The sequence below is a fragment of the Halichoerus grypus genome, chromosome 11, assembly GCF_964656455.1.
Source record: "Halichoerus grypus chromosome 11, mHalGry1.hap1.1, whole genome shotgun sequence".
NCBI lineage: Eukaryota > Metazoa > Chordata > Mammalia > Carnivora > Phocidae > Halichoerus > Halichoerus grypus.
Genome location: NC_135722.1, coordinates 102,804,071 through 102,820,946, shown reverse-complemented (window position 1 = coordinate 102,820,946; position 16,876 = coordinate 102,804,071). Strand labels below are relative to the sequence as shown.

General features: G+C 42.5%; 2 protein-coding genes across 3 annotated transcripts in view; both read left to right on the top strand.

Annotated features, from left to right (window-relative positions):
• Window positions 1-847, top strand: part of BCO2 (beta-carotene oxygenase 2) — a 40,669-nt gene extending 39,822 nt beyond the window's left edge. For both annotated transcript variants that reach the window (XM_078058991.1, XM_078058992.1), the window contains one exon: window positions 531-847. In XM_078058991.1, coding sequence (XP_077915117.1) covers window positions 531-644 — 114 coding nt within the window. In that variant the 3' untranslated portion in view covers window positions 645-847. The remainder of the gene's footprint in view (window positions 1-530) is intronic.
• A 2,473-nt stretch (window positions 848-3,320) lies between these two features.
• PTS (6-pyruvoyltetrahydropterin synthase) lies at window positions 3,321-11,251 on the top strand. The gene is made up of 6 exons (XM_036096124.2): window positions 3,321-4,244; window positions 5,740-5,819; window positions 7,061-7,083; window positions 7,465-7,521; window positions 10,003-10,073; window positions 10,260-11,251. Exons 1-6 carry the CDS (start codon window positions 4,156-4,158, stop codon window positions 10,381-10,383), a joined length of 444 nt encoding a protein of 147 aa, XP_035952017.2. The 5' UTR covers window positions 3,321-4,155; the 3' UTR covers window positions 10,384-11,251.
• Window positions 11,252-16,876: the final 5,625 nt, after the last annotated feature.

Genomic DNA, 16,876 nt, shown 5'->3' with positions numbered 1-16,876 from the left:
TCATGACATGAGCTGAAGGCAGATGCTTAACAACTGAGCCACCCAGGCATCGCCTGAGGCTTTTTAAGGGTTTGGTGAGAAAAGTGCCGTGATCAATTACTAATATCTGCCATAGGCTTAGGAGGACTTTGTCCTCATACCATGTACTTGCCACTCATGTAATTACACCAGGGCAAATATCAATCTGCCTTGTAATGCTACCCTTTGTACAGCTCCAAAGTAACACAAAATGGAAACATTTCTAATTTGGAAGAAAAAAATTCTGTCTCTTAGGAGATTGAAAAGGGGCAGGTAACGAGATCCTTAAACTCCAAGAGATCCTCTGAAGGTAATTGATATAAACAACTTAATTTCTTCACTCTAGGTATGAACTTCTTCAGCCATAATGTCCTTCTCAGGCTCGTTCAGCCATTCAGCAAACATTTAGTGAATGGATGGATAGTCAAAGCACTGTGCTAGGTGCTGAGGATAGATAGGAAGATGCATAAGACATTATCAAAAGAATTTTCAGTATTGTCTTTCCGTTCTAGAATGAAAACAATTTTCTCCTAGTCTTGGATGCCAAGAGCTTTAAAGAACTGGGCCGAGCAGAAGTACCTGTGCAAATGCCTTATGGGTTCCATGGCACCTTTGTAACCATGTGATGGAGCAACTCGAAACACCTGGAAACTAGCTTTAAAATGAACATGCTCCGTACAAAAGGGAGAGCAAAAAGGGCACCTTCCCTTCCAAACCACAGACACCTGGTTTTAAAATTTCTATTAAAAACAGAATTCTTGAGATAATAATGGTTTTATAATTTTTTAGAGCTCTTTCTTAAAAACATTAAACAAGTGTTGATACAACCTTTTGAAGAGAGTTTTAAATTTATATTTACTAGATAGATCTTCCTCTAGATAATAAATATACGAGAAAGAAAAAGTAGAGCTGAGTCATTACCTCCACCAGATAGGGTGGGTGACAGAGGTTCTCACACTTGAGAGAAAAAATACAAATAATTGTAGATAGTAAAATATGCATATAGCTCTAAAAAGCACCTCGTTTTCCCCGCCAGCCTGCCTGTTAGCACGGGTCCTAGGGCTCCCAGAGGACGGGAAGCCAGCTATGTCATGCTTAGAGGCTTTCTTCCAAACTGTTTCTCTGCTGTCCACAGACGCCATGGCAGTTGAACCACCGACTGCCACCTTCTGCCCTGCCCCCAGCTCAGCCTTGGGAGGGTGTTGTTTTGAGGGACGTCACTAAAATCAGGCATTTCTTCTAATCTCCAGGTGTATAGTTCTCCAGAAATTGATGAGAAGTCAGTAGTTCTTCATTCAGTCGGGCAACAGGTGGCACTAGAGGCCATATAATCTCATTTCTAAACCCCCTCTCTCACCCCCAGTTTTACCAACAGCCCAAATCCCGCTACGTCTGTCACTTAGACCATACTCTTGCCAACACCTTCAAGATCTCTTGTTCCCTTTTCCTTCAGTTATACTTCCTCTCTCCACGTAACTCCAGCCTGGGGCCAGTTAAACTGTCCTCGCTCCCTCTGCATGTTGAATGTTGCTGGGGAAGCCTCCTAGATGTGTAGTTTGGGGCAACTGTGAACTCATGGTTCATGCACACCCCTGGACCAGCATAGCCAGTTTCTTCCCAGTTATCCTCAGGAGTTATTACAGACATCATAAACCTTGTCCTTTTCAGTGAAGTGTTCCCACAGGTACGAAAATGCCACAGGTAATGGTTTACATTGTGGCAATAAAGTGAAAGTTCTAAGTTTTGTGTCTGGCTTGATGAAACACAAAACAAAAGCAGTAGGTACCAGAATGACGAGAAGATGCCTAAGTACGGCTAAGACAGCAGATGTGGGAGCTTCGAGGCTGAAGTCATTGTAAGAGAACGTAAATATATCTCACAGAAATCCTCAAAAAGGCATTGTACTCCCCCAGACAAGACATGGAAGATTGTTTTAGATCTTAATCCGGATCTAAAGGGTGGAGGAGATTCTAGCTGACTTCTGTGAAGTATGCAAAGCTGATAACGTCTTTCCTCTATAAATTCCATCCTAATCACAGGGAGTGAAGTTCAAACATATAAAGGTTAGCGGTACAATCATAAGATTTTGACCCAAGGGTGCCCAAATTCTTCTGTGGCTCTGTCATCTATGAGGTTCTTGAAGGAGAAGACAAAAAAGGATCAATGACATTTTGTAATATGCCTACGCCTGGTAATCTAGTGCAGAGAGTTCTGGTAAAATTGAATGAGCATATGACTAAGTTTAAGCCTAAGCAGGGCTTCTTCCTCTCCCTAAGCCCAGCTTATCACTCAGCAGTGTCCAGAGACTCAAGGAAAGGGAGTATGTGGTGCACAGGGAAGGGGTAAAGGGACTAGGGCTTCCCCCTTGTGACTTTCTCTTAACTAATTACATCTGCAAAGACCCTATTCCAAATAAAGTCATATTTTGAGGTACTGGGGGGCTCAACATTAATTTTGGGGGGACATGGTTGAATCCATAACAGGATCACTGAGGGTAAATTTGGTGAGTACCCTTAATAAAAACATTTAGAGAAAGAGCTCTGCAAATGTAATGCCATGTTTTACTAAAGTAATTATAGCAATTTCTCAGAAATTCCTTCGACTTTGTATTTTGATTCTTAAGACTTCATTCGGAATGAGTCAAGTATTTTATCCACGATGTGGTCAATGCCCAGGAAATACTGTTTTATTGTAAGTGGTCTTGGATGAGTAATTCACTTATCTGGGCCCGTGTTTTCCTATCTGTGAGAGCACTGAACTAGATAATAATGTCTATCTCAGATGTCTCCGAAGTTTATCCTTCTTTGACATTTTTTTACAGCCCAACAGGGAAGAGAATAAAAATATTTGAAAATGTGTTAATGTTTGCTACATGACAATAATTTCATGCAGAACAGAGTATATAGCCGGAGACAGGAGACATTTGAGAGAAATCAACATTTGGGGCCTGTATGCCTGCCACTCTCATGATCTAATCTATCCTTCCCAGTACCTGGAACCCTGCCAGCCTCATGGTTAGCTATTCAGTACGTATTTAGTGAGGAAATGAATGGTGAAGAGAGGTGACATAATACTGGGAACTGCAAGTAGTGTGGATACTCCTTACAGATAGGTGTGAGGAAACAAGATCCGTTCACTCTGGAGGTGACAGAGAATCTCTAATGTGTGTGTGTTCACGGCTGCATGTGTTCACACTGTGATAAATGGCTTCATGTGTGTGGATGAGAAGGAAAGCTTGAGAATTTCCCTTAATAAGAAGAATCTTTACAAACAGGCCAAAGGTAGTATCATTTCCGAAAGCCAAGTGCTCCCACACGTGCCCTGGAATTCCCGCTCCCTTTATGCTATAAGTGGACTGGCCCTGGGGCTCATCTCAGAGTGACCAGCCAGCGGAGGTTACTCTAACTAGGGCTTTCTGGAAGGGAGCGGCAGGAGCATCTCAAAGAGGTCCCTCCAGTACCCAAAGTGTGCCCGGCTGACCCTAATGGCCCGACTTGGCCTAGGGCTGGCCAGTCAGTATAATGAAAGACACTAAGGTCCCACCCACCTTTTCCGACCGACCGCCGGGAGGTTTGCTTAGCTTAGCCCAGCTCTGGATCCCAGAGACTCACAGTACCGGACGCTTTACTGACCGACCGCCGGGAGGTATGCTTAGCTTAGCCCAGCTCTGCTCGCCCAGAGACTCACAGTACCGGACGCTTTACTGACCGACCGCCGGGAGGTTTGCTTAGCTTAGCCCAGCTCTGCTCGCCCAGAGACTCACAGTACCGGACGCTTTACTGACCGACCGCCGGGAGGTTTGCTTAGCTTAGCCCAGCTCTGGATCCCAGAGACTCACAGTACCGGACGCTTTACTGACCGACCGCCGGGAGGTTTGCTTAGCTTAGCCCAGCTCTGGATCCCAGAGACTCACAGTACCGGACGCTTTACTGACCGACCGCCGGGAGGTTTGCTTAGCTTAGCCCAGCTCTGGATCCCAGAGACTCACGGTACCGGACGCTTTACTGCCTCCAGACCAGCGGAGGGAGCCAGTCGCAGCGCGGGCGGAGAGCGCGTCCCAGCGCGCCGGCCGCACTGCGCAGACGCGGGACGCGCTGTCTTGCAGCCCCGGCGCCAGCCGAGTGCGGAGGCGAGGCGATGAGCGTGGCGGGCGCGGGCGAGGGCTGTCGCCGCCGGGCGCGGGTGTCCCGCCTCGTCTCCTTCAGCGCGACCCACCGACTCCACAGGTGGGGGGTGGCGCCCACAGTGCCCACGGCGGGGGGGCGGGGCCCGGGGGCGGGAGCGCAGGTGTGAGAGCCGACGCGCGCCACGCTGACGGTGACAGCTGGAGTCGACCAGAGGCTGTGGGGCGCTGTAGGGCGCGCTGGCAGACGGAGCCGAGCGGAGGGCGCGGCCCTGCGTGCGGAACCCGAAGGCTAAGGTTCCCCCGCGGCTCGGTGCCCTGGAGCAGCTTCGGGGGAGCGCACGGTTCCTAGTGGCGCCCAGAGCAGTTCGCCTGGCGCGGTTGACACAGTGTCAGACGTGTGGCGAACTCTCGGCAAGTGTGAGCTGCTGTGGTGTCAGGAGCGCTAGCCACCGTCACCGGGACCGCTACAGGTTTATGCCCTTCTTACCACCGGTGTCCCGAACCCAGGCGTTCCCTGCCTAGGGCAGCCCTGAGAGCAGGGAGCACAGCCGGGGTTTGAACCCGGAGCGTTCAGGCTGCTTGACTGCGCCGAGGAGCTGATGTTGAGGAGCGTTTTGCCTCTCATCAGCAAGCTCCGCTCTCAGCGTACGTTTCCCTGTCCGTAGAATGAGGATAATAATTTCTAACAAGAGTCATCCATTCATTCACTGGGCAGGTATTTGTGACCAGCGTGTCAGGTCTTGTACTAGGTGACGGGGATGCAGCAGCGATCAACACGTACCTGTCCCCGCCTTCTGTGCGGAGTGCACGATCTGGCCAATTTGTGGAGGGTACAGTGGGATAATTTTGTGCCAGAGCTTTGTGAACCGTAGCATTCTAAATGTACGTGGATGAGGGTGGGGCGGGGGAGAAGAGAGAATCTCGAGAAGGAAGGGGTGGTATAATAGGACGTTCACACATAGAAGGCCTCATTGAAGATGCATAGTGGATTGGACAGGTATAGACGTAAAAATTCATTAAGAAAATTGTTTTCTGCCCAGAATACAGCTGAGCACTGTAATTTTAAATTTTTACTTAATTTGAATACTGCTGTACGGATTGGTGAAGTCGTCAGTGGGCAATAATTCTGGCATAATAATGCAAGGTTGTTAAAGAGGAGATGTAGTAGGTCATGTAATTATTTTTCAGGAGAAATGAGATTTTTAAGCCACTTGAAGACAAGCGTCTTCTTTTATCGTTGTAAGTCCTTGCTTCATTCAAGCCATGCCTCCTATGTAATGGGTACCCAGTACATGTTTGTTGAGTTGAAAAATAGAAGGGCCTTGAGCAGATCAGTTGGAATCTTGCTGTGGAACAAGGGTGTGGACTTTGTTCACACTCATTTGTACATTACAGTAGCCTAATTAGGGGGCATACACTGGTTCCTGACAGAAAGTGGAATAATGAAATCAAGTTGATTTATGACTCCATTTGGTGAGCTAAGATAATAAATTGTGAAGCTTTTCAAAGGCTAGAGCAAATAATAAATGTAGGGAACAGAACAGGTGTCTGAACTTGTGTCATGTTAATTTTTTTTTTTTTTTTTTTTTGGTCAGCAAATCTCTGAGTAATGAAGAAAACTTGAAACTGTTTGGGAAATGCAACAATCTAAATGGCCATGGGCACAATTATAAAGGTGAGAGAAAAACTGATGACATTTTAGCCCTTTCAATAAGGGTGAAAGTGTGATCAGCAAATACAGTCTGAACAAGTAAGAAACTTTATGGACAAAGCATATTTGAGCCTTGAATGAGACGTTACATGGAAGTTCAGAATGAAAAAAATCCGTTGCCTTGGTTGGATGTGTCTTAAATTTTACCTTGCAAATATCTGCTCTGTTAGAGATAACAAATGGTTTAAACAATTTTTTTTTTGCCTTGGCGTTAGTGTGCATAATGAGATTCTTTTGGCACCTGCTTCCTTCTAATTAGGTATTTCCGAGGCTAATGTTAAAGTTAGATCGTCTTAGAAACATTAGATTGTATTCTTTGTGTAAATAACGACTGACAAAAGGGAGATATTGACTAGGAATATGCTGTATGCTGGGAAAATAGGTTGAGTCTAAAACTGCCTGCAGTGTTCCAAGAGAATAATTTATGTGAGTGTAGGAGACTTGATTCTTTGAGATAAAGCTGATATCTCAAAAAACACCTGTGAGCATAGAGTATCAACAGCATATAGTTGGGTAGAGTAAAAAGATTCAAAAAGTGTCAAAAGATCAGAATTTCTAGTTTAGTTACCACCTTTTACTTGATCTATGATATTTGTCACTTTTAGTTTGCTCACGTATCACATAATACCTAATGGTGTTTGTACGGAGCTGAAAAATATACATAAAAGTCACTAATTTGTAAAACACTCTGATCATCATTTTTCAAATGCTTATACAAGCAGTTCTTAATTTACAAAATATTACCATAAACTGTATATGTTCATGTGATTGTAGGGATCAGAGTTTTAAGCCCAGTAGTGGTTTTGCTTGCTGAGAAAGGTGCTGCCCAGCGTTGGGCCAACTTGGTGTGTAGCTGGATGTCTTCCTGTACGTTCTACTTTTTCAGGCAGTGATCGAGCAGCATCTCAATCCTACCTAGTGGACATTCCTACCTAGTGCATCAATATCATAAGCTGAATGTACACCCTTTCTGGCTCTGGCTGGGATCCTCTGCTTAGCCAAAGCTCCTGCTGAGCTTCTCTGTCTTGGCCGAGTCTTGCTTTGGTTGAGAAAAAGATCTTAACTAAAAGAACAGCTGTTTGAGGGAAAACATAAATAGAGCTTTGCAGGATAGAGACCTAACAATTTATGTTGTTAACTTATGCTTGGGTGTTATCTGTTCAAAGTCATGTGGTTTTTTTGGTATTCTGTTTTCTTTCCCATAGTTGTGGTGACGGTGCATGGAGAGGTACGTGCTGAAAAGATCTGTGTGATTTGTCCAGATTGCTGGGCCCTCTCAGCCAACACGATGGATTCTGTGTTGAAAAATTCTGTTCAAATCAATATTGCTTCATTGTTGTCCATTGTGTATGGTGAGCTGCTGCCATTCTAGGCCTTTCCTCTCCCAAAGGGTTATCTTTAATCTGCTCTATGTGGACAGGTAGAAGAGCAGTACCATGAAAGGGGTTCCTGGAGCACCTGGTGTTTCCATAATGAGATCGATGAGTGTCCCGGGGATGAAGGCAGACATGGGCACGATTTCTGCACATTGTACAGCCTTTAATAATTTAACAGAGGTTTAAATATGAAGAGCATATTATAGTAACATTCACCTTTGTTTATTCTTTAGATTGATCCTGTTACAGGAATGGTTATGAATTTGACTGACCTCAAAGAGTATATGGAGGTAATGTCATGTTGGATGCTTATTACGTACTGTCCTCTAAGTGTATTTGGTGGCCCCCTTATCACTTCCCCAACCAAGTATCTCCAGAGGTTCCATGACCTTGTGAGTGGAATTGGGTGTGGGAGTAGGGAATTAGTTGGAGGAACTACTCTCATGTTTTTCTAAAGGTGTTTGGGTGATTTAAGGGAGATCAGTCACAGTTGTATTGCAATGACGGGAATAACCTTAACAGGCTTGTCTTTCTTGTATTTCTTGCTGGTGTATCCTGATTTCCTCCATTTAACAGATTCTGCCTTTCTTTCAAGACACAGCTTTCTCCTTGAGGCTTTCTTTTCCTTCTCTGGATTTTCCTTATGCCTTTGATCATAGATTTTTAACACTACCCTGTGTTATTCATTCTAATTTTATCATAAACTCACTGAGGCAGTTCACCATAGGGATAACACAGAAGAAGGAGTTCAATCAAGGACTTGCTGACTGTATCATTATAGAAATCCTGCATTGTCAGAGACCTTAGAGATTATCTAAACCAACTTTTTCATTCCATAGATTAAGATTGAGAGAGGCCAAACAGTTCACGGACTTGCCTTACTTAGGTTGTGTGGTTAGTCTTTTACAAAATTGGGAGTGGACTTCCTTCTATCCAGCTTTGTTATTATTCCATCATTTTACCTGTTCAGTTCTTCACTTAAACTCTGCTCCTTACTTTTTTTTTTTTTAAGATTTTATTTATTTTATTTAACAGAGATCGCGCACACGTACAAGCGGGGGAGCTGCAGAGGGAGAAGCAGACTCCCCTGCTAAGGAGGGCTTGATCTCAGAACCCTAGGATGATGACCTGAGCCAAAAGCAGATGCTTAACCGACTGAGCCACCCAGGCGCCCCGTCTGCTCCTTACTCTTGTTCTAGAATCTGACATTTGTCTCATAAAAATGCTATTAATGATGATTACTGCTTCCGCAGTCCTTATCATCCATATATTCAGCCAGTTCACCCGCTCTGCATCAGTCTTCGAGCTAAGTACCAGGAGTACACAGATGAGTGTGACATAGCCCTTACCCACAGAGTGCTCATGTTACTTTTTTAGGAGGCAGACGATAATAAGTGCTCAGTAAGTTTCAACTGAATAAATGAATAAGAGGGGCGCCTGGGTCACTCGGTTGGGCAACTGACTTGATTTCAGCTCAGGTCATGGTCTCGGGGTCCTGGGATCAGCCCTGAATTGGATTCTGTGCTCAGTGGGCAGTCTGCTTCAGGATTCTCTCTCTCCCTCTGCCTCTCCTCCCACGCGTGCATGCGTGCTCTCTCTAATAAGTAAATAAATCTTCAGAAAAGAAAAGAATAATCAGTGAATGAACAGATAGCAGTGTGTTTCAAGTACTTTAGGAAGCTATAAAGACAGAATTTTTGCATTTATTGGGCACGTAAAATATATATACACGGAGTGCTGTACAATCCAAGACAAGAGTATAGGAAATATGAGGCGTCCCATGCGTGCATATGACCACGTGCTCAAGGAGAGGTTCTGTGTAGAGAACTCTTGCCCACTTTTTGTACCTGAGGGACACCATGCAGTCCAATCAGTAACAGTGGCTCATCGTGGCTTATAGAGTAAAGTCAGAGAGGCCTGTGGAAGAAGCTTCAAAACAAAAGTTGGGACCTGAACTGGAATTGAAGAGAAAACAGGTATTTTCTTGATATCCGTGTTGGAACTGCCCTTCATTTGATCTGTTTTAAAGGCTATTTGGTTTAAGGCTTAACTCTTTTTATATGGTCTGGTTTTGCTCAAAAAATTATTATTATTATTAATGTACTCTTCTGAGAACCATACCATTGGGAAATTAGATTGTTTCACAAGTGCTTAGATTTTGTACACTACCTAAAAGTAAAAAGAAAGAATAAGGCAATTACTGTTCTTGCCACTGACAAGGGAAAGCATTATGTTAATATATACACGTATTAGGAAGCAACGGTCTTCACATATTTATATACTTTTTCTCCTAAGAGTCCAAGATCATTCTTAAATTACTCCTCATAGCAGAAATTTAGAACTACTTACATAATTTCACTCTTAGTCTGCTTTGTAAAATGTAGTACTCACTGGATCCTTGTCCTAATGACATTGTGGTGTTGGGCTGAAGAGAAGACTGTATGGAGAAGTATTTTTGGGATTAGTATTTTTGGTAAGTTTATGGACAGAATTCAAGAAGCGTTAAACTCAGTTCTGAACCGCAATGGCTGGTTACAAGAAAGCTCCAGTGAATTCTCTACTTTTTGGTTTCTTACCTCTTTGCATTTAGTGATGAGGAGAACCAGTCATTATGGAGATCTGGGCCTTGCTTTATTTTTCAACCTTAAGCGTTGCTTTGTGAGACATGGACGGAATACTTACAAGTACTGAGTTAGCGGCTAACTGATGAACACTTTGGAATCTGAGTCCTAAATGGAATGAGTGGTGTTTTTCCTTTGTTTTATCTATAGGAGGCAATTATGAAGCCCCTTGATCATAAGAATTTGGATCTGGATGTGCCATACTTTGCAGATGTTGTAAGGTGAGTATGACCATCTTGCCTTATGTAGATAGTAAGAAAGAAGAATTGCTGTCAACATTTTATCTGACCACTGCGTGATTTCTGAAGTTTTGTTTTAACATAAGTCTAGAATTTCTGTTCTCTATCAATATCAAAAATGAAATTTTGTTTATTTGCCTTTGATCTTCTTTCCTTTTTTTTCTACAGCACGACAGAAAATGTAGCTGTATATATCTGGGAAAACCTCCAGAAATTTCTTCCTCTGGGAGTCCTTTATAAAGTAAAAGTGTATGAAACTGACAATAATATCGTTGTCTATAAAGGAGAATAGCTTTTAGGGGTTAATACTGTAGAAAGACTAATTTCTTTCCATATTTGAAAAAGGTCTTTATCCCCTGGGACTATTAAGAAGTCGTCACATACTTGTTATGCCTCCACATTGTGTTCCGGAGTGCCCAATTGATTGAAATCCTTGTGTATAAAACCTGTTGTGAATTCAAATCTATCTTAAAACCAAACTTGTAAAACATCCTGAGTATCATTTAGAGAGTCTTTTATTTATAGATTAAAAATCACTTCATTTTCAGTAAAATGTTGTGGTGTGGAATTTAAAAGTAAAATAAATCAATTTTTGTTTTTCCGTTATCTCATTTTTAGTATTCATTTTTTTCTTGGTATAATATGAATGGAGAAAGTGTTTATAAGACATCGTAGGTGATACTTAAAAAAACAAAAATACAGGTGACCACAGAACATATACTTCTTCCTTGATTACTTCTCAGGTATGTAGGGACACAAGTTTATTCAGTGAAAATGAGACACACAAATCACGTTGGCGATGCATTGTAGGTGGATGTACAAGGATTGATGAAAATACCGTTCAGCGCACGTTGTTCAATGCAGTTTTGCATGTCTTATTGAACTATGAGTTGCTAGTGAGGATCAGCATGTTCACTGAACATTTGTTGGAGTATCATTAAACTATTTATTATGTATATTTTTCCATGTTTCCAGACCTTATGGTCACCTGAACAGTTTTAATTCAGAAAACTGAAGAATAATCACATATATTAAATCCTATTAAATTAACATGAGAAAGGATATATTATACTGTAATGTGTCCCTTATATACAGTTTTTCCTAATCGATCCCATTTTGTTCTGATCATTAAACTTAACACCTGCTTAAGTTGAACTATATTCTTGGTGTCTGGTTTCTTTTTTTCATGACTAAATCTGCAAGAATGTATTTGCTTGCTTTGCACAAAGAACTGTTCTCTCTTCTGTTCTCATTTGTATCCTAAACTTCTTAAAGGTAGGGTTTTATTTTTCTCTCCACATAGCAACTAGTACACAATAGATTCTCAGAATGTTGCTGCCTGAAAATAGTAAAAAGACTATGCAGTTATTACTATACTAGAAAAATTTTCAAAGGAGTACACTTTTATTCTGGAGAGTTAGTAACCACAGGGATTTTATAAATTTTGATAATCAATGCCCACTTAATTAAATTTGAATGTGTTTTAGTTACCAGACACAATTTTTGTTATGTATGCTTGTATTCTGTATTGATTACTTGAAAGACAGGATTTTTAATTCCCACAGATACCATGCAAGGTGGATATTATTCCCATTTTGCAGATGAGAAAATTAAAATTCAGTGAGTTTAAGCGGCTTACCTAGGATCACTCAGCAAATAAATAGCAAACTGAGTGTATGACACTCAGAGTTTGTCTGACTCCTGAACACAGACTCTAAAATATATAATAAATAAAATATATAATGTATGTATATTTGAGGATTTTTTAAAATAGATCTAATTTTGTAGATCTGATACCACATTAGAAAAACACTATTTTTCACAGTAGCATGGGTACTCCAGATATTTGCTGTTCATGAGTTGCTTCAAGAGAACATTTTTTTTTTTTTTTTTTGCTCTCCTTAAAAAAGTGAGAAGGCTGTCTGTCTGTCAAACTGAATGGGTGAGTAAAGGAGGGCAGGACCAAAGATAGTACGTAGGTGATTTTCTTACGTCTTCCTAGAACCTGCTGTCAGAGACCCTATTGAACTGTATTGTAATTGTTGCTTTACCTTTTTGTGTTCTTACTGCCCTGAATTCCTTGTGAGCAAAGTCTTTATTCTAAGCAGAGTATCTGGTAAATAGCGCTCGGTAATTTTGTTGTTGATTAAATATATGAATGGCATATTGGTAGAAACTATTGAAATTTTGTAGTGCCCTATACATAATGAGCACTTGGTAAATGTTTCTAGAATCTAATAATGTGAGAGTTTTGAGGCTTGAATTCTGGTCCTCGTGCTGTTACTATGCAGGTGTGTCCTTCTCCTCTTAGAGCCTCAGTCTCTTTACCTGTAAAATGAATGCTTGAAACTGATGCTTTCTGAAGTTGCTTCTGCCTATTTTCAGATTTTATATCTCTGTGATTTTATTTTATTATTTTTTAAAAGATTTTATTTATTTATTTGACAGAGAGAGTGCACACAAAAGCAGGGGGAGCGGCAGGCAGGAGGAGAAGCAGGCTCCCTGCTGAGCAGGGAGCTCAGTCCCAGGACCCTGGGATCATGACCTGAGCCAAAGGCAGATGCTTAACCACCTGAGCCACCCAGGCATCCCCATCTCTGTGATTTTAAATACCAAAGGAGTACATATTAAATTAGACAAGGAAAAAGATTATCATGAGGTGGTAAGTTTTGGAAAAACTAGGTAGAGGAGGTTAGTCCTGAATGGTCCTTGAAGTGATGGGGTAGGGAGGGTGGCCTTTGGAATTCAGGAGAAAGGAGGAAATATGTACTGAACAGATACACTTCCATTAGTGAAGATGCTGGTGGGAATGGACCAAGTGTATTTGGGATATAGCGAATAGATTAATCTCAATAGAAGGGTGATGAGATGTGAGTGTGGAAGGGGGAGCTAGCTTGGAGATACAGGATGGGGACAGCCTGGGGGCCTGGAATATCAGTTTAGTTTTTATCCTTTGAGAAATAGGGAGCTGTTGAGGTTTCTGTTTGCTTTTTAAGGAAGATCACCAGCTGGACACAGGAAAGGAAGGAAACCAGTTGCAAAGCCATTGTGGGGATCCAGACATGAGGTGATGGTGGCCAGGAGCTGGCGGAGCAGGGGCAATGGAGCGGCAGGGAAGGAGGGCAGACCTAACCTGACGGGGCACCTGCTGTGGCCTCAGGCATTTTGCTCAGTACTTTCTATGTTACCTCAGGTTATCCTTAGGACCACCCTGCAAGGGGAGTGCGCTGGTTATCTACCACTACATAACAAATTACCCCAAAATAGTGGCTCGAAACTGTACATTTATCATTATTATAGCAGTTTGAATGTGTGAGAAGTCTGGATGTGTCCCTGCTGGGACCTCTGGCCTAGGGTCACTGATGGGTTGCAGTCATCTCAAGGCTGGATTACGAAGGGTCAGCTTCCAGCTCACTAAAAGGGTTGTTGGCAGGATTCAGTTCCTCATGGGGTTGTTGGTCTGAGTCCTCAATTTCTCCCTCCCTTTCTTGCCATGGGGGCCCCTGCCTAGAGCAGCTTATGACAGGGCAGCTTGCTTCCTCAGCATGAGCAGGCGAGAGGGGAGGGAGAGAGAGAGTGCCAGTGAGCGAGCACATGGCCCTGCACGGTGGAGGTCACAGTCTTGTGACCTAATCACATTTCTAGATTTTCCTTAGAAGCAAGTCTCTAAAACCACGCACACTCGAGGGAGGGGATTGCACATATATTCTAGAGTGCAAAGTGTGACCAGGAGAACGGCAGGAGAGGAGGCTGGGGAGGTCAGTGGGGGGAGGGGAGGCCTGTCATGCCCTTCTAGATGCCCGGAATAAAACACATTTCCTTTTGCGGGAGTGAAATATTCGAGCAGTAGTGGTTGTTTCCAATGGGCGTGGTGGGTTTTGTGGGTAGACATACACAGATCTTTAAAGCATGATTCTTGAAATTAAAACCAACTCTAAGGTAAGAAGTTGAGAAAAATTATATTGACCATATCACTATGGACAGAATGACCAGAACTCAACTGTCATTTATATGGCCTGAATTGATGTAATCATTACCAGTGGGTTATAAAAATGGCCAGAATACGATCAGCTGTGTACATGCAGCCACTCATAGCCTAGATCTATGGTGAGTGTCTGTTTCGTTTTTTTTTTTTAAACTCCAAACTTTTACATTCCTCCTGGAAATAGAATTATTTTAAAGATGGGAAACAGATTGTGCTCCTTTTGCTTTTGTTTTGTCTGGGATATTTCTAGCCTCCCTTGCACATAGAAAAATCATTGTTAGTTTCACACAATTTAACTTTATAGCAAGATTCTGTTGAAAGACACTTTTGGAAACTGTCCCAGATAAACACTCTGTCCACATAGCTGCAGAGAGAACTGCTATCACCACAAATAAAAAGTCGGGGAGGGTGGTCTTTCCACTGGAAGGATTTTCAAAGCAGCAGTTAGGCTTTCAAGTAGCTCATCAGTCAGTTTGCTTCCTTCAGAATCTATCCACCCAATCCTACTGGCATTCTGTCATCATCGAGACAGGAGTATTAATCATTAAAAAAAAAAAAGAATTAAAGCACTGACCTTTCCTTCCTTCCTTCCTTCCTTCCTTCCTTCCTTCCTTCCTTCCTTCCTTCCTTCGTTCCTTCCCTCCCTCCTTCCCTCCCTCCCTCCCTCCTTCCCTCCTTCCTTCTTTCCTTCCTTCCTTCCTTCCGAAACAACATCCCAGGCTTGTATTCTTCAAAATGCCCAGGAAACAAGTCCTCAGTATGTCAGCCCAAGTTCACCTTCAGGCAGTCAGTTTATTAGTGAAAATTCCCAATTTAGTATAAGTATGAACTCAGTTTAAAAACCTTTTTCACTTTTCGCAAATATCTTAATAAATACAAGCACTGGCTGATGACAACCTGAAGAAATAGAAGGGCTAGTGTTGTCCTTCATCTTTTTAAAGGTTTAATTTGCCTGCAGGAGAACCATAGGTGGGTAGTGAGGTGTCTCACGGGCATCTCAAAGTTAACATTTCCAAAAGTGCATTTCCAATTCCTCCTTCAGAATTTATTCTTCCACCAGTCTTTCCTGAAAATGCCGCCACCATCCACTCATTTTTTTTTCAAGCCAGAAATCTGGGAGTTGTCCTGGATTCCTGTCACTTCTAATCTATCAGAAAGTTCTACCAGTTCTACCTCTAAAATATGCATGATTTTTGTCTCTCCATTTCCAGGGCCACTGCCCCAGGCCAAAAGGCCACCATTTCTTGCCTGGATTATTGACATGGCCTCTTAGCTGGTCTCCTGCTTGCACTTTGGTTCTTTTCCATACTTCTTTAGTTCTCCCTTCTCTCCTGTTACCCCTTGAAAGCTTCCTCTTGATTTTAAAATGAACTCAAACTTTATACTTCATATGACCCAGGCACTGAGCAGCTGGTCACATTGGCCTTTTCTCAAGTCCTAAGGCACACCAATTTCATTCCTGCCTCAAGATCTTTGTATTTTCTGCCTTTCTGCCTGGAATTCTGCCCCTTACCCCCACCTCCCACCTCTTCATAAAACCAGTCATTCTTCAGATCCCAGCCTAAAGGTCCCCCTCTTGCAGAAGCCTTCCTTGGTCACCTGTATAGGTAGAAATCCTGTTATTTTCCGTTATAATCCTATACACTCCACTTTCTTGCAGTCTCAAACATTTATCTACATTTTCTTTTGTCTCATGTATTTGCCTATTAGTTGACTGTCTTTCCTAATTACGGGGATGTCAGCGTCATGCGGGCCAGAGGCCTGTTGTCTTACTACTCCTCTTTCACCAGGACCTAGCTTATTGCCCACCACCCAGCAGGTGCTGAATAATTAGTTACTGAATGAATGAAAGTGCCTGCCACCTCTAAACTGGTTGAACCTGGTTTGGTAAAAATTTTGAGATTTAATACCGAACTTTTCTAGTATACTTCACATAGGTCTTATCTTTATGTGTTTCCACTTAGAGAAAAACCACCACAAAATAAAATCAGATCCCCTAAGTACTTCTCCAAACCTGGTTATATGGGTGATTTTATCTTCCTGGAAGTTTTCCGTTCCCATTTATGGATAAAATATTTTTAGTCCTCAACTACTTTATTTATTTATTTTTAAAGATTTTATTTATTTATTTGACACAGAGAGACACAGTGAGAGAGGGAACACAAGCAGGGGGAGTGGGAGAGGAAGAAGCAGGCTTCCCGCGGAGCAGGGAGCCCGATGCAGGGCTCGATCCCAGGACCACGGGATCACGACCTGAGCCGAAGGCAGACGCTTAACGACTGAGCCACCCAGGCGCCCCTCAACTACTACTTTAAAGACAAAACAGAACCAAGGATTCTGAATCAAGGATCTTTTAGTAAATTGCTGAATCAAGGATCTTTTAGGAAATTGCTGTCATGGCCACACCACCATTTGGTAGCTGTTCTTACACAAGTGCTCACCGACAAGGTACTCCCTTTATAGCAGGATGAACGGTCGAGATTGGTGGGTAGTTACTGTCCCAACTTGTGGAGAGGAGGTCTGCCCCAGGGAGAGAGAGCCTCAGCTGGTATTGCAAAGAATGCCTTTTATCATTCCATCTGCTTGGCCCCTAAGAGCAGGGTTTTTTGTAGAGCATGAACTAAATAGATCTGTGGCAACACTCAGGCAATTACATGCTTTTCAGCAAACAGGGGCCTAGTTTTGTTGCCATAATAACTTTCAATAACTCCCAAAGTATTAGGGGGGAAAGTTGAGGCTGTATTCTTTTTTTTTTTTTTTTTTAAAGATTTTATTTATTTATTTGACAGCGAGAGACACA

What these genes read in the sequence shown, in the direction of transcription:
- PTS (XM_036096124.2), top strand. Translation starts at nt 4,156, where the DNA reads ATGAGCGTGGCGGGCGCGGGCGAGGGCTGTCGCCGCCGGGCGCGGGTG. An exon ending in ACCTCAAAGAGTATATGGAG is followed by an intron (nt 7,522 to 10,002) that starts GTAATGTCATGT and finishes TTTTATCTATAG; the next exon opens with GAGGCAATTATGAAGCCCCT. An exon ending in TACTTTGCAGATGTTGTAAG is followed by an intron (nt 10,074 to 10,259) that starts GTGAGTATGACC and finishes TTTTTTCTACAG; the next exon opens with CACGACAGAAAATGTAGCTG.